The sequence below is a fragment of the Gopherus evgoodei genome, chromosome 15 (genome assembly GCF_007399415.2).
Source record: "Gopherus evgoodei ecotype Sinaloan lineage chromosome 15, rGopEvg1_v1.p, whole genome shotgun sequence".
NCBI lineage: Eukaryota > Metazoa > Chordata > Testudines > Testudinidae > Gopherus > Gopherus evgoodei.
Genome location: NC_044336.1, coordinates 15802031 through 15819434, shown reverse-complemented (window position 1 = coordinate 15819434; position 17404 = coordinate 15802031). Strand labels below are relative to the sequence as shown.

General features: G+C 48.5%; 2 protein-coding genes across 7 annotated transcripts in view; both read left to right on the top strand.

Moving 5' to 3' along the window:
* The window catches only part of RAB37 (RAB37, member RAS oncogene family), a 69952-nt gene extending 60980 nt beyond the window's left edge, over window positions 1-8972 (top strand). For 3 of the 6 annotated variants that reach the window (XM_030534487.1, XM_030534488.1, XM_030534490.1), the window contains exons 8-9: window positions 1039-1115; window positions 2840-8155. In XM_030534487.1, coding sequence (XP_030390347.1) covers window positions 1039-1115; window positions 2840-3089 — 327 coding nt within the window. In that variant the 3' untranslated portion in view covers window positions 3090-8155. Of the gene's footprint in view, window positions 1-1038; window positions 1116-2450; window positions 2674-2839; window positions 8156-8755 lie in introns of those variants that run through there. The other 3 variants (XM_030534491.1, XM_030534492.1, XM_030534493.1) reach the window with 2 other exon arrangements.
* A 2192-nt stretch (window positions 8973-11164) lies between these two features.
* The window catches only part of SLC9A3R1 (SLC9A3 regulator 1), a 35802-nt gene continuing 29562 nt past the window's right edge, over window positions 11165-17404 (top strand). Inside the window, exon 1 of the mRNA XM_030534562.1 lies at window positions 11165-11851. Coding sequence (XP_030390422.1) covers window positions 11393-11851 — 459 coding nt within the window. The 5' untranslated portion in view covers window positions 11165-11392. The remainder of the gene's footprint in view (window positions 11852-17404) is intronic.

Here is a 17404-nt window from a genome sequence, read left to right as displayed (position 1 = left end):
GGGCCTGGCAGGTCGGAGCCCCAGAGCCTCTGGTTTTGCTGCATCAGTTATGAATGTAAAAAAATTGCTTGAGCCCTGGCCCCTCTTTCATTACAAATTAAGCACTGATTTTGGGACTGTGTCTGGACTGAAGGGATGAAAGTGAGAGAGGTCAGAGGTAGGGGAAAGCTAGATGGGGTGGGAGGGTAAGGAGGGTTATGAGATGCAGGAGGTTGAGGGCTGAAGATAGCATGTGGGGGAGCAATTGAACTGCAGTGTGAGGGAGGGTCCTGGGAGGGCTGCATTGGTGGGAGTGGTGATAAGAATTGGAGCAGCGTGCAGTACAAGGATGCACCCCTCAGCCTGCCAAGGTTTGTGAGAGACCATTAATCCATCTGCTCAGTGGGATGGACAGAACAAGGAGCAATGGTCTCAAGTTGCAGTGGGGGAGGTCTAAGTTGGATATTAGGAAACACTGTTTCACTTGGAGGGTGGTGAAGCACTGGAATGGGTTACCTACGGAGGTGGTGGAATCTCCATCCTTGGAGGTTTTTAAGGCCCAGCTTGACAGAACCCTGGCTGGGATGATTTAGTTGGCGTTGGTCCTGCTTGGAGCAGGGGGTTGGACTAGATGACCTCCTGAGGTCTCTTCCAACCCTAATCTTCTATGATTCTTCTATGATACGGTCAAATGAGGCTCCACCAAAACATTAGCCGCCTCCTCTCCAGATCCCCAGAGAGACCCCTGTTCCCCTCCCCCTTGGAGGGCCTCTGATCTGCTCTCTCCCTTCTGGAATCTTTGGTCTTCCTTCAAACCAGACCGCCCAAGAGTAACCAGCTGTGCAAGTCTCTAGTGCTGCCCCGATTGCTCTGCCTCAGGTTGCTGTTCTGTCTGGTGCCTCTTCTGGCCAAGGGCCCAGATCCAAGGAACTGGCTTTAATCCCCTGAGATTGGCTTTGCTGGTAGATTGACGGGAGGCATTTCAGAAGAGGCCAGGAGCTAGAGGAAGAGGTAGTAACTGGCAGTGCAGTGGCTGATGGTGCTATGCCCCCTCTGCAGGAATACGGAGTGCCTTTCATGGAGACCAGCGCCAAGACAGGCATGAACGTGGAGCTGGCATTTCTGGCCATTGCCAAGTGAGTAACTGAGGGACTGAAAGGGCAGCTTCCCAGGCCAGGGCTGCCTTCCCATACCGAGGGGCATTGATTTCACATGTGCACGTGTGCGCACAGTGTTGGGAACATGTGCCCCTAGGGGAGGGAGATATCTTTGCCTTCAAAGGAGAAGTGTCATCTAGTGGTTAGAGCAGGGGACTAGGCACCGGGGCTCCTGGGTTCTACACACTCACTGTGTGGGCAAGCTGCTTAACTTCCTATGGCTATAAAATTGCCCTATATCAGAGTATTATTAAGCTTAACTCATCGATGTTTGTAAAGCATGCACACCTGGGCTGTCCAATGAGGGGGTCTGATGCTTTCCTTTAAAGCAGATGGCATTCGCCCAGGGCAGGGACAGGCTGCAGGTCTGCATTGGCTGCTGGTCTGCTCCAGTCCAGCACTTCCTGTGGGCAAAGTCTATAACGCTCAGACGCTTTCCTCTAGAGTGAGATAAAAAAGCGTCAGAATCCCTGAGAGCTCTTGGACCAGAGCCTCAGCTGGTATAAAGGGGCAGAGTTCTGTTGACTTTGGCTGAGGATCTGGTTCCTTGTCTCTTTTATCCCCAGATCTGCTCTCAGGCTGGGGAGCCAAGTTCTAGCCCAGAGCTAATTTTTGACAGTCAGGTCACAGGCCTGTGAATTGCCACCTAATGTTCCTGGCATGTGGGTCCAGTTCCCAGCAGCACTTCAAAAACCTCACTGCTTTCCACCGCCAACATGCCAGCTGCAGCAGGGGCCAGGGCAAAGGGGATGCAAGGGGGCTATGCTGTTGGTGGTGACTGATTCACAGAGGTACATTCGAGCTCCACCACAAAATAGAAAGATCAAAGGCTCCTTGAATGTTATCCCAGTGCTACATCATGCAGGTCCATTGCCAGCAAGTGGGATTAACCCTGTGCTAACACATCTGTCCCATCCGCAGACTCTAGCCCTCCAAGATACAATTCTTCGTAGGGTTTTGTTTCACCTTCCCCTGAGTTCATGCTGCTTCCCTGGCTGGAGCAGTATCTCCCCGTCCACGTGGCTCTTGGCCTCCTGCGCACTAGCTAAGACTTGGCCAGATGTGTCGGCTGACAGAGAGGGCTGGAGTGGGCTGAGGTTGTCGCCTCCATGGCACATCCATTTCCTGCTGGGGGAAGGAGCACAGGCCCAGATCTGCTCCAGGAGCTGAGCCATGTGCTCCACCATCTCATCACCACCCCCTGGAAGAAAGGGAGGTGAAGAGCATCACGTCCGCTGTTCTTCAGAGATGCACAGCTGCTTCTGCTGTGCAAGGAGTGGCTGGTGCAATGTGTCACCGCTGTGCTTCTTTCAGAGAACTCAAGCAGCGAGCTGTGCAGCAGCCGGACGAGCCCAGGTTCCAGATTCAGGAATACATAGAGTCACAGAAGAAAAAGTCCAGCTGCTGTTCCTTCATGTGAGAGAGGAGGATGGCAGGGCAGGAAGGAGGACTTGGGACACAGGGGCCTGGTATAATGCGAGAGCAAGGCGGGGCTGGAGAGGAAACTGGTCAGATTCCTGTCCTCAGAAGATGCTCTTAAAATATTTCTAGCCATAAATTACAAATAGGAAAGAGGGCAAACCTACCCTGAGAGGGGGCAGGGTGTACGTGTGGGTGTGTGTGGACGTGCATGAGTGTGGGTGGCTGTGGGGAAGTTACAACAGAAGCCAAATAAAGGCCAGTTCTGGGTTTTGCCTGACTAGAAAATCTTACGATGTGGGAGTCCAGCCTTCGAGGAGTCACTCCTGGCAGCACAGCCAAAGCCCTGCCTCTCAGGAGTGGCTTGCGTCAGCCTCCCCTGCAGAACCCAGGACCCCGGTGATCAGGACTCGGCTGGTTCGGCCTCCAAACAAGCCAGGGCCCAGTGTCTATCTGGACTGGACCAAGACAATGTTGGCAGCATATCCAGTGCCCCGTTTTCAGGATGGGACCGAGTCATCCTCAGCAGCATAGCCACAACCCTGTATCTATCTGGATTGGGCCAGGTCAGCACTGCTGCACAGCCGGGATCCCGCACCTTTCCAGTCCAGAGTCCCCACCTTTCTGACCAGTTTCCATGGTATGTCTCTGCTCTGGAGTCTCACCAGGATGAGGGAGCCAGGGCAGCGAACGGAGCAGGAAGAACCATTTCTCACTCTCTTGCATTAGCAGGTGAAGTTTTCTTGCAGCGAATGAAATCAGCAGAAGTGTTTGCTAAAGGAAGAGGAATGGGAGACCTTTCCCTTCGACATCTTGTCCCTCCCCATTCCCCTCACCTCCCCCAGACCCCTGCAGCTGGGCTGTCTCATGTGCCCACCTCCTCCTGCCACTGAGCATGTCCCAAGCAAAGGACTTGGGGTGCGCAGTGTTATTACAGTGCCTGTTATGTTGGAAGAAAGCTGCCGATCGTGGATAGTGGAGAGAAAGGAGATCGCTATCTATTTTTCTGACTTTAAAAAGAAATGTTTCAAATCTGCTCTTATTTATATTTATCTCAGGCTAGATTGCTGTTTAATCCTATATGAGAGACCAAGTCCAGCATGGCACGGATGCGCTCTGGACCCTGCCCTGCTCCTCTTCTAAAGCATTGGCACTCGCGCTGCTAAGGTGGGGGTGAGCATGGAGCCAGCATTGCCAGCCTGTTTGGAAAAAGGCTGTGCCACTTGCTGCAGAATCCACCTCCTGGCAGCCACCAGAACAGGGGAGGTCTTATTCTGCCAGCTCAGGCCATTGCACTCCCCTGGTCGCGCTCCTACAGATGGAGCTAGGAGCTGCGCCTCTTCCTGTTGAAATAAAACTGCTGACAATTAAGGGCCTGATCCAAAGCCCGCTGATGCCTTTGAGAGTCTCCCCGTTGACTTCACTGGGCTCTGGATCAAGCCCTAATTGCTGAACGACCTGGTGTTTTGTGCTCTCAAAGGCAACCCCCTGGTGCCTCTCTCCGGCCGTGTTCAAATAACCTTGAAGCTGTGACACGAATTGGTCCCAACTGCAGAACAGGAGGCTTTGCGCCTCTCTCCCCATTGCACCCCCGTAAGCCTGGGTATTGCAGCACATGTGGTGCCTTTGATTACGCAGCATTCTGAAGGCCCTGGAGCTCACCAGGGAAACACAGGGCAAAGGAGCGATATGGGTCCTGCCTTCGGTTTGGTTTTCCTCAGGAGTGCTCAGGGAATTGATAACAGGGCACAGGGCCTTTGACCTCTACGCCACCAGCTTAGCTTCAATCAGAATTCTTAGTGAAGCCCAGGGAGAGATTCCCACTGACTTGAGTGAGAGGCAGATCCAGTCGAAAGGCAGCTGCGCTGATGGTTACCAGCGGCTGCTGCTCTGGGGAGTGGCCTGTGTGAAATGAGTCTCTGCCCGGTTCCTATGAGACGGGTGTGCACAGTACAGAAATAACCCTTGCATTTGGCACTGAGTTGCCAGCAGAGCGGCCAAGCTCCACATGGGCATGGAGAGCAGGCTCCCCTTCTACTCCCAGACATGTTGATGGGAGATAGTGGGAGAAGGCTTCTCCCCACTGCCACACAGTAGCTCTTTTGTCGATAGTTAGAGACCGTCCGTCTGCCAAGCTCTCGAGCCAGCACTTCTACAGCTATTCTTTTTTAGAGTTTAGATTTCCTGACTGTGGCCCGGGTCTGTCACCTTTACCATGATTTTACCATTTGTCTGGTTTTCATTTTCCTTTCTCTAGTGCAAGTTGCAAACCCCTGGTAATTCCTGTGGCCCCATTCAGCAAGGCACTGAAGCACATGCTTTACGTGAGTCCCATTGACTTTGCTGAATTGGGGCCCTGAGAGTGACTGTGCATGACTCTCTTCAAGTCCCTGTCTCGTCTGTCTGTGCAGCACCTGTCACATGCCTGTTGTATATAAGGGTACGGAATAATTACCCATTAGAGTTACTGGGCCAATATTTCTTTTGTCCATATGCTTAAAAAAACCACAAAGGCCATCCCTCCAGGAACTGGAACTTATAAGGAAAGTCAATTTATTTGACCCCCTAACAGCAAAAGCTATGTCTACACTACAGACTTCTGCCAGCTTAGAAATATTGGGAAGAGATGTGATCCCTGACCAGCATAGCTGTGCTGGTCAAGTTCTATAGTGTATACACAATTATACCAGCAAAACTGTGCTTTTACCCATGTAGCTTGTTTCACTTGAGCGGTGTGGTTTCGCTATACTGGTACAAAGCCCAGCCTTGCTGGTAGAGCTGTGACCATAAGGAGCGCTTTGCTGGTATAACATACCAGTATTCCTACACCGGTACCGCACTCCTAGTGTAGACAAGGCCTAACTCACACTGAGGCCAGTAGGACCACTGGAGTGTCAGAGGCTAGCAGGAATTGGCTCTAGTTGGTCACACTGGCTGTTATGCTCTGTCAGATGAGAACAGACTTTTGCAGGATTATTTCAGCAGCATGCGCCTCATCACAGCAGTGCCCTGTAATTATTAGTATCATCTAGGGCAGTGCCCTGACGATGCTTAATAAGCCCATGGATGGGAGGATTGACTTCACACTGAAATGCTTTAACTGATAAATAAATGCTCCAGAGAGGAAGCACAAACATCGTTTGCCAAACCAGTGCGGGAGTTAGCCTGTAGAACAGCATGATAGAGGTATCAGGGAGATCTTTCATGATTGTGTCACTTTCTGATTTGTCCATTACTTGCATGTTGGATTTTTGATTCCTGTGGTTGAATTTGGTGCATCTTATGCACAGTTCTCCTCATCCAGTCAGTCAGAGCTTTGCACTAGCCTGAGCAGTTCTCTGGACACAGGGCCCTGCTATTTGTTTCCCCTTGACTTGAAATCTCAGGAACGTTTTCTTCACAGGGTGCAAGGCCATTACCTCCCCCTGTGCTTTGCCAGAGATGGGCATTACCAATTTCACCCTCAGCTCTACACCTGTGCCCCGCACTCAGCACAAGAAGGAAGGATCATGGGATTTAAACTTGCACCAAGTCCTCATGTTAGTCTGTGTAACATGCTGTTGAGCTGTCTGAAGAGAGAGTGTAGTATCTGGGAGGCTAATTCCTGGTCCAGATTAAGGCTTTGAATCAGAGCTGAGGCGATAACACAGGAGATTTATAAACTCCCACCTATGAATGTTGTTTGCCTTTCCTTTTTGTCTATGTATATAATGCAAATCTTTCTTCCTGCCATTGTCAGGTATCACATTAAACCCACTCTGTAAAGAACTGATGCCTCAGACACCTCAATCAGCAAACACTTTATATCGTGCTTGCCTATGAATTTTGTGGCCTTGATCTTGACTCCTCCAAAATCAATGGGGGTTTTGCCGCTGAGTTTAAAGAGAGCAAGAGCAGGCCCTATGTGTAAGTTTTAAAATCAACACTGCTGCCCCTATGCTTCATTTTGCCCTTTCTTTAGACTTGTTTCTACTGGCATCAGTGTCAAAACTCCCATTCAATTTGATGGAACAGGATCAAGTCCTTTGTCAACAAAATCAAAGTCACCCTAGCATCCCATGTTATCACATTAGCCAGGATCCTAGAAAGCAACGATAGGAAGAAAACCCAAATACTTTTGTTGACTCTCTTCTTGTTTACATAGTTCATGTATATCTGCCAAGTCATGAATGCTATGGAATGACACTGCGCTGAACCATTCCACATGGGAATCTTTGCTGTGGCAGGATCACACCCAGCAAGTCCATTCCCTGGCACATGTTCTTGAGCTTCTCTCTGTTATCAGGGTGATGCCTTTTGCCTCAGCTGTTGTTCACGGATTGTTGTTTGCAAGTTTACAGAATTAAAGCTCAGTATTTTGGAGAGTAAATGTGTCCGCCTTAGTTCTTGGCGTGAACAATTTCCAGCTCAGATCATTAGAGAAGAGAGAAAGTGTTGCTGGATGGAATCTGCATTGCAATATTTGCTGGGCATTAGAAAAGTAGGGTGTACAATGCAAGCCCCGGAATCTCTAGTGAGCGTTTGCCTGGCCCCCATGATTTCACTGCACATTTCAGAGTCCAAAGGCGACTGGGAAGAGTAAACATGGTCTGTTAAATTAAAACCAACCTCCTCCCCCTGCTGGTCTCATGCTGCCGAGTCTAGCATTCTCCAAATACCTTTGTCTTCCCACCAATGGAATTGCTTCTGTAGCTAGGCTGATGCTTGCAGAAAAAAAGAAAAAGAAAAAAAGAAAGAAGAGAGAGTTGGTTGACTTTTTTTCTTTTTAATTCTTTTCTGTTTTGCAATCTAAATTTTTATCTTTCTTAACCTAATAAGCAGCTGCTGGAAAGAAGGGAAAAAAACAAACAAACCCTGACTGGGAAGAGACCAGGGAAGTGAAGACACCAATCAGCAAAATAAACATTAGTTCAGAAAGCTGCCACATTCTGCTTTATCATTCAGTTCCTGAATTGCAGGGTATATGGTAGGTTTCTTTCCTTCGCTCTGGTGATTTTCATCTCCCTCTCTCTGCACAGTGCTAAAGCCATCCCTGCCACCACTGACTTGTATTTCCTGGCTTATAAAAATATTCCTGAAAAGCACATTTTTTGCTTGAAGAGTACATCAGCTTGCACTACTTTTCAGGGAGAGGACATGTATCATGCTTGCAAAGCATGTGTTATATTTCCCTCTTGTGGTTGGGTCTCTTCTTTGATAGCCCACTGCTGCTGCCGCCAGTTAATGGTTACTCATCTAGCTGTGGAGGTCCATTCTACAGCATTGACAGTCCTAGGTTTAAACCCTGCTGATAACCTTAAGGAGGTAATTACAGATGTGCTTCCCAAGCCTCCTCCTAAGGCCTTTATTTCCACTCTGCAAGTTACTCAGTGCTTCATGAAGGGCTCGCCTTAGAACAAAATTGGTTCTTCAGTTGCCTACCTGCCTTGTATAGTGAAATGATATGAAAGGTGACCCACTTCCTTACGGACATTCATCCTGCTTCAATTTTAACTAGAAGTGGTAGGGCACGAAGTCCACTTTGCTGGAGTTCCCAGGTGACATTGTCAGCTCTGTGTTGCTGTGATTCTATTAAGCATACTAGTAATTGTATAAACAAACTGCAGAAGGGTTCATTAAAGCTCCCATCTATTCCACAGGAGCTTCTGTCCTTGCATTTTTAATTGTGTCCACACAGCTGAAGTTGCAGCAGTCCTTGGCTCTGCCCAGCAGATGATGATGTTCACGTATGATGAAAAAGAAAGGGGGAGACCCAGAACAAACAAAACCCTAGATTTACTTTGCATTTTAAACTCCTTTTTAAAAAAACTGTTAAGGTTTTTCTGCCTCTCTATTTAGGCTCAGGGGGATTTCTGGCCAGGTCTCAGAGTAAAAGCAAAACCACCCAAGATGCTCAAACTATTACTTGCTGCCTGTTCACTTTCAGTTTTAGCTCTGCTGCTGCTGTACATGTAGCATCTTCTGATAGGACCTGGGGGAGGGGATGGGGCATGCACCATCACCAGAACAGTACGCCGCACTACACACAACTGGTGTCAAATGCACAAAGTAAACATAAGGGGGAGAAATGTCTAATTTGACTGTTGGGTACAGTGATCATAGGGGTTACAAGTTATAACAATAATTGCAGCATTTTCAGATCTGAATGGGATTTTTCAAGTTGATTGTGTCCCTTCAAATGTCCTCTTTTAAAATGTTAGACTCAAATAAATATGAAATAATGGGCAGGCAAAGACACCAGGAGGGAGGATGCTGAGAACTGCTGTGGTCCACTACATCAAGATTTCTGCATTCCATTACCTTCTCAGTCAATGAGAGAGGAATTGAAGTCTAATGGGACGTCGTGAGCAAGGACACTCCATATTAGATTCCTAAATGTATGTCCCGAGTAATGTAGTCTCTTGAGTAACGGAAAGCTGCTGCTCCCCTTTCACCTACAAAATAAAGCTGCTGCTTCATCCAGCTCCCAGACTCAGTGATATCCTTAGTGTTGACCAAAAAGATGATGTTGGGTTCCTAAAGGGCCTCTCACGATGCTATTTGGAGTAGGTTTGACTTACAGCACTAACCTTAGGCAGCCCACAAAGTTTTGCTATTTCCATAAAGCCATGTAATAGATGAACAAAGTCCAATTAGCAGAATTGCAAAGGGAAACTCAGGGGAAACGGATCTGGAATTTGGAGAGAAGGAGAGAAGTTTTTTTCAAGAAGAAAACAGCACAAGGCTAACGATCCCAGCCTCATCTGGGTGCTCCAAAGAAAAGAACCTCTCCCTCACCACCCCAGCCTGTGTCCTTGCACCTATACAACTTTTACCAAAGGGGGAAAAAGTCCAGCACCATGTCTGTAAAGCTGCCAGTCCATGTGCAGAAACAGACTAGTGCCCTCAAAGTCCATGGTGTAAGTTCATCTTCTCTCCCTTCCTCTCCATCTAATTTGACTAAGGAATCTAGCATCTGATATTGTTTCAGCTTATGTGATTCCTGTTGCTATAATAAAACACAAGTTCAATTGCTTCTGGAGGCCTAGATTCAAATCTGCCAAAGGCAGCAATTTCAATGACTTTGGTGCCATCAGTCATCAATGAGGGATATTAGGCCATGTCAAAATGAAGACACCATTGAGAGGACAGGAATAACAAGAGTGTTATAGCGTAGGTTTGAGATGCAATGGACGAGCTGTGTGTGTTTTAGCTGGACAAGGAGATGTGTTGGGGGTCAGCACTGGGACAAATCAGGACTGCTTCCTGGGTGAGTCATTTTGTTCATGAAAATGTTCACAGATCCCACGAATGTCATTAATTTAAGCATGGCTGATGCTTTCTCCAGGAATTCATGCCTGATGCTTGTTACTCATTGTTCTCCTATTCAAAAAAACGCAGTTATGCAATCAGAGAGCAGAAACAATGCCATGTGACTGAAACAGCCTACCCCCACCCCCAGACAGTAATTAGTCAAAGACAGAACGAAAGCAGGTAGTTCAGGAACAACCCACGGGACTGAAAGTTGCTCAGAGGCCTGGTCCACACTATGCTGTTAAACCGATTTTAACAGCGTTAAATCGATTTAACGCTGCACCCGTCCACACTACACTGCTCTTTATATCGATTTAAAGGGCTCTTTAAATCAATTTCTGTACTCCTACAAAATGAGAGGAGTAACGCTAAAATCGATATTGCTATATCGATTTAGGGTTAGTGTGGATGCAAATCGACGTTATTGGCCTCATTCTTTTACAGTAGCTACCCACAGTACACCGCTCCAGAAATCGACGCTGGCCTCGGACCACGGACGCACACCACCGAATTAACGTGCCTAGTGTGGATGTGCACAATCGACTTTATAATATCTGTTTTATAAAATCGGTTTAAGCTCATTCGAATTTATCCTGTAGTGTAGACGTACCCAGAGAAACGATTCTGCGAACTGGAGTAACGAATATTTTACTAGGGACCAGGAGCTGTTCAAGAGCATTCTGAAACCGAAACGGGGGCTACACTTGCAATTAATATGATTAGCAAGGAGTAATTCAACCAGTTCCTAATGTGAAGCCCATAACTCCCAAGCAAAGAGGTCACCACCACAGTCAGATCCAGAACTCCTTGTACTGAACAGATTCCGATGCTGCAGAAGCTGTTCAGAGAAAGTCACTTGTGAGCTGTCAGTGCGCAGCCTGGGGTGTGTCATTGAAAAAGGAGGATGAGTCAGCCGAGCCTGTCTCATAGTGAGGCTGAAGGGAGGGTGACTCAAGTTGCCCCCCGCCTGCTCCTCTTAGACTCGCTGTCTCTGAGGAAAGGAAGTTCCCTGCCCTGCAGAATCTTCACTCTTGCTACTTTGTGACACTTCTGCTTCCGGAGAACTTTCCTTGCAGGCGGGAGGCTCAGCAGCCAGCCAAGACGTTATGGGTGGAGCGAGGCTATTTCCTCCTATTTGCATAATCCCGCCTACTCGAGGCTTGGATTCACCCCCGGGCTTCATAGGTAGCGTCATCTCTCCTAAGCGCCTCCCCCGCCTAACTCCGATTGGTCCGGGGTCTCGCCACCGCCCCCCGAGCCCGCCCCCTGCTATAAAGGGCGGTGACTGGCTCTGAAACGCGCGGACAGAGCAGGGCGGCGATTGGTGCGGCCGGTTTGTTACGTAGTGGGCAGCGGCGGTCTGTCTCCTGGTGCGCGGTCTCCCCGCGGGACCCCTCGTGCGAGACTCCGCCCCGGGGACACCTGCTGCGGAGAGCCGGCGCTGGAGCGATCTGTCCGGCTCCTCGCGGGGGTGCAGCGGGTTCGCGCTCCCAGGGTCGCTGCCTCTCGGAGCCGCCGATCTCTTTCCACCCTCCTCCGGGAACATGAGTGACGGGGCGGGGAGCGAGCGGCAGTTGCTGCCCCGGCTCTGCCGCCTGGAGAAGGGGCCGAACGGCTACGGCTTCCACCTGCACGGGGAGAAGGGCAAGGTGGGCCAGTTCATCCGGCTGGTGGAGCACGACTCCCCGGCGGAGACGTCGGGGCTGCGGGCCGGGGACCGGCTGGTGGAGGTGAACGGCGAGAACGTGGAGAAGGAGAGTCACCAGCAGGTGGTGAGCCGCATCCGAGCCGCCCTGGGTGCCGTGCGCCTGCTGGTGGTGGACCCGGAGACGGACGAGCAGCTGCAGAAGCTGGGCGTCCAGTGCCGGGAGGAGATGATCCACGGGCTGCCCGCCGCGAGACCGGAGAAACTGGAGGAGAAAAGTAACGAGGAGCCGCAGGAGGCACCGAGGGAGCAGGTGGAGAGGCCAGGCGGGGAGGAGAAGAGTCACCCTGCGGAGCGGGTAAATCTAGGTCATTCCCGGGGAGGGGAGGGCGAACCCTCGGGGATCATGGCGAACTGCGGGCAGGGAGAGAGCAGCAAGCTGCAGGTACTGGCGAGAGGGGAGTGAGGGAGACCTAGGGGGGGAGCGGGGAGCAGGGCTTAGGCAGAAGGGGGAAAAGCTCCGACAAGTTTTGGACCAAGGGGGGTAGTGAATATCTGGGTGAATGTAACTGACTCTGGTGGTCCCCGAAATACCCTACAGCGTTTCTGTGCAGAGGCTGGCTCAATGCGCTGGCACATTCAGGCCCTCTGCTGATTGTTCTTGTAGCTGGGGATAACTCCATCCTCACCTTTGATTATGAAATGTGAGGAAGTCCTTTCTCTTCTGCTGTGTACCAGCTGAATGTAGGGTTGGCACCTATCTGCCATGGCAGGAGAGTCTGGCTGCTCTCTGCTGGGGGAGAGAACTTTGGGTGGAGGGGATGACTCTGGGTGGCTAGGTGGTGCCATCTGTGCATGCTCTGGGAATTTCCATATTAGATTCTAGCATCTCTATATCCCCCTGTCTGCCAGGCCTAGTCTCTGCTGTCCTCTGCTGGAAGGAGATCCAGGTATCATTCTGTACTGTAGTGTGAAGAGCAGTGTGTAGCTTAACGGCAAATGTCTTCTGTTTTTTTTAAAGTTCCCTGACCTGTCTTACTGGTAGTGAGAGACTTCTATGGAGTTTGATTTTAATGCAGGAACCACTCTAGACTGATTCATTTCTTTCAGCTTCGATAAACTGGTCAATCTCATTTTAGCTTCTCCTTGCTAGTCAATGTCACTTTCTGGTTCTCTTGCACTAACAAAATGCAGCTGTAGTTGGGTTGCAAATGCTGCAAGGAAATGACTGTGGTGTGTGGGGGTGAGATAATACTAACATTCGTGTTACCATGAAAATTAGTTCTGTGGTTGGTTGGTTGGTTTAAAAAAGCCTCTCAAACTTTAATTTTAGCCCATGTTTTAACTCGAGTGCCCCTTTTAGAGAGCTGCCATCAACTCAGACTCTAGCCTGTTAAATAACACTCATAATCTCAGGTACACCATCTGCCCATAAAGCTGCCTTTGTGTAGTTTTTACAATCACGTTTTCCAATTTTTTGTTAAATGCACCTCCTTCTGTGGGGAAAGCAGAGGTAGACATGTAAATAAAGGGAAAATGAGAGAGAGAAAGAAGTGAGGGAGGCAGAGGAATCCAGGCCAGATACCTTCCTCTAGTTTCTTTAGGTTTGAACCCCTCCCTAGATCCAAAAGTTTTAGGAAGTGTCCTATAGCCATATGGAAGAGCGACAGAAACAGAAGAAACTGATTATTTGAGGGAACCAGTGATAATGACTATTCAAAGTGGTTGATGGAAATATTCTGAAGCACCTACGAGCCCCAGTCAAGGACCAGGACCCCATTGTGTACAAATGCACAAAGTAAACAAACTGGAAAAATGTAGAAACTTTCTCTACCCACAATTAATACCCTTAAATGTGTTACTTGTTTTACCTGTGATGATTACTTTTCACAGAAGATTGTCTTTTGTTTGTCTCATTTAAGCATCTCCTGCTCATTAGTAACTCCTAGGCCTCCATCTTGCCATGTTGATGTAGTTGGGATGTTTGAAATAATGTTACTTCTCAAAAGACTCCACCTTCTTTGCAAGTGTTGCAGTGAGGGTGGTATAGTTACTCCTAAAGATACAGATGTGGGTCATGGTTGAACCACATAGGGGAGGGATATTGCCTTCTCAGTGCTTATGGGACTAAAGTTCCACCAATGCATGTCTCAATATAAGATTGAATGCTTCTTCCTCTCATTCATATTGTGTAGCTCCTAGCTGGTGAGGAGGGAAGAGAGATGAGAGCCTGTGTCAAGTTGAGATGGGTCACAGAGTAAGTATCTAGGGCCTTTTAACTTTGGGGCACATGTGTAGCTGAGGATCTGGTTCTTAAAACTCTGTGGACTTCATGCCTGCCTGCTGCACTCCTCAGAAAGAACCAGTGGCTGGCGGCTAGTTAGGAGGTGGTGGAAAACTAGTAGAACTGTGTTGTCCTCCCAGTTCTTCTCTGTTGTGATGCACATTTTTAAAGAAACAAAACCAAACACCACAACTCCCAAAAAACCTCGACAATGGTCAGGCTGCTGGTGTGCTGTGATCAGTTTTTCATGCTGACCAGTATCTTCTCAGTGTTTCTTTATGCTTCTCTGTCTGACTAAAGGCTTCGGCTGTAAACTCTTTGGGGCAGGGACTGTCTCTGTTTTTCCAGTGCCTAGAAGAATGGGAGCCAGGCCTCTAGGTGCTTCCATCATAGAAACAATAAAAACTGAATAAAAGGGGAGGGGAATTTTGATCCATGCTGACTGCAAGTCTTGAAATATGGAAGCTTATCAATTCAGAAATGTCTATCAGTCTTCTACAATATTTTAGTAGAAATACAGATGGAAACACAGTAGAGAGAAGATGTGGAGGGGAAGAGACTCTGGAACTGTGAATAATTGCCCATTACCTACTTGGAGTAGTTCTAATGGATGCCCTGGCTTCATGACATAATGAATATTTATTTACGTAATGGAAAATATGCACATTGTTGCAAATGTAACACCAACAGACCCCAGTCATCGGCAGGCAGGATCGGACTGGGGACCTCTACAGCATGACCTTGAAGTCTATGAGCTAAAAGCCAACTGGCTGTTAGCTAAGGCTGTAGATAGATCGATCACTCACTCACTTTGTTTTCACCAGTCTGTGTTGGACCTCCTCAATAGATCCTAGTAAATAATAAAGCTGGGTTATCTTCCCTGGGGATGGAGAAATAAATCTTGGAAGAAGCAGTGTCCCTCTTTCCAATCAGGAAATATTTACCTTGTATAAAATCGTATAGCTGACACAGCAGGTGCATTGTCACTGGTGTTTAAGGGTATGAGGGAAGACATCTGGTTCATTGACACTTGGGAGACTGCTGGCTCCACCTCTCTCACAGGCTGAAGAAGAGAGCTGAGAGGGATTAATTATCGAACAATTGAGGATATAGGACAAAATGGCTCTTCAAAGTGAAAGGTTGAACTATCACTGTATAACCATATTGGTCAGATGTGGTCTCAGCTAAGCTTCACTCAACTTCTGTGAGCTGAAGTAAAGGTCAGGCCTGAACATTATTTTGAGAGCTCTGGAACATTTACAGGTTCAAAGTATGGCCTATGGGGGTGAGGGGGGGGTCACCTGTCAGAGGTTGTGTTAATACTAGAAGACAAGCAGTGGGGGCCTAGAGAGAGGTTCTGGGAGCTTTAGACTTGCACTCTGTGCAAGGATGTCCTGATTACAGGATACAACAGCTGGTGTGAGAGGAGGAACAGGGCATTCATAAGGAGATGATAATTGGACACAGTGATAGGAGGGAGTGGATGGACTTTGGTGCCTTTTCTGAGCTAACATTCTTACTGTTAACTGCTGAGGAATGACAATTCTGCTAATTGTTCCCCATAATGGACTTTAGCCTGGAGCCAGACCACATCCCCCTTTGGCCATCTGCCCCACTGTGTCACATGCCCTTTTGCACAAATGGATGTAAAATTTCAGGCCTTTTGGCGCAGGCAGCTCTTGCTCAGACCTGTTGATAGCAAGGTTCTGTACTATTGGTTATCTCACAAATGGGATTCCTACATGGCTCAAATGGCTTTTGCCAGTCCCTCTGAGGGGAGCAAGAATCACTTTCCCCTCAGACTGGGCTGGGAGTAAAAGTTTTTGTTCATCTTACATCATTAAAATGAGAGGAAGAGGTCGCTTGGGAGAGGAAGAAAGAAGAAACTGATGTAGTTTGCCTTTCTTTTCTGTAGGGGGAAGAAATCTGGCATTCTCTACCACTAATCTTTAATGTGTTGCAACCATATCAGTTGAGTATCCTGACAACAAGATGTTTACATGGTGGCAAGGTGCCCAGGGCCTTAGACACCTGAGTCCTGTTTGCTTTGGGACAAACACATTGTACTCTCCTTAATGCAGGCACAGCTCAGGCTTTAGATCCAAGACAGTTAAAGCCACATGTCAGAATGAATTATGATGATAGGAATGAAAAACTGCCTGCACTGCCAGATTCCATCAGCAGGTGTCTGTCAAGCTGTTTTGCCACCTACCCTATGTGTGTCTTTAAGGTTCCACGGACATGTATTCCGGCCTGCTGTATGGGTGGGTTATTTTATGGAGTATTAAGACAAATTATGCCACCTGAAGTTTAAGATAGGAACTTCTTATCAGGGTGGAGCCGAGACTCTTTGTGATGTGTGGATATATTGTCCTTGTTCTGTACCACACCCTTGAATGTTTGGGTGGAGGAGCAGGTACAGGGCCAGGTTCTGATAGTAATTACTCAACTGTGATGCCTCAATGTCCCATATGCAGGGGGAGAAGTGTTCAGTTGCTGCTGTGCTTAAACGAGGGTCCCTGTGGGGAGTAGTTGCCTCTCTAGCAGTATTTAAATCCTCTTCTCTTTTATGCTTAAGGGCCATTCTCTCACTGCCTCTGGTTTCGCACAGTCATTTACAGAAAGTGTTTGTCTCTTATTTCCCTATCTTCCTCAAAGTACCCTCTTTTATCAGGCACTAGCTCAGGGCATGGGGCTCCCAGTATCTCTTCCTCCTCTGCCCAGTCACTCGGAACTAGCTGTGTCTTGTGGAAATGAGTCTGCTCCTGTTGCCAGAGTGGCTGACAAAGGAGGCTCCTGCATGTGATGCAAGCCCAGAGCAGGGAGTTCACACTTGGGCAGTTTCTCTTCCTTCCCAAAAACGGGAAGTACATGCTTGCAAAATGGGACAGACGCCATGGCCCATCCAGCATAGTGGAAGGTCAGTGTTTCTCAACAGGTAGCAGGAACTCCTACCTCTACCTGGGATGGGACTGATACCTGGCTGGCCTCTGGGACCCTAGACACGTGACAGCAAAGTGAAGATCCGTTTGTGGATATTCCCCTTCAGGTTGCCGAAGGAGCTCTTCCTCAGAGAGCTGCATGAGAGGAAGTGAGCTGAGATTTTTTTTTCTTTCAGTGCTGGTGGGAGGAAGCTCCCTCTGGTGAGGCTTAGAGGGTCTCTGCTAAAATCTGGCCTGTAAGGTATTAGTCTTGCAATATTTGTTCAGTGCTGATTACTGACTGGCTGCAGGTGTGTCTGGGGGGTCTCCGCAATGATCTCCTCCATTCAAAGGCCAGGAACCTCATCTTTCCCCCACTGCTTCAGCAGGAAAGATTAAACAGTGTCTATGACCAGACTTTCAAGAGAGGCCAACGCCCCCCCAGTGAGAACAATGAAAACTGCCGGGTGCTGAGTCCTGTTGACATTTTCTGCACTTCTGTCAGGTGCCTAAATGGAAGCTGAGATCTCTTGGAGACCTGTCCCCCGGCATCCCGATGATGTGATACACATGGCGTTGGGTGGGACACAGAAAGTTCTTCCTATAATTTCTGGGTGGCACTTGCCTCCCTCATTTGCTGAGATTCAAGAATTTCTCATCTCCCTTGCTGGGGGAGGGGGCGCTGGGGGAAGTAACTCAAGGTTCA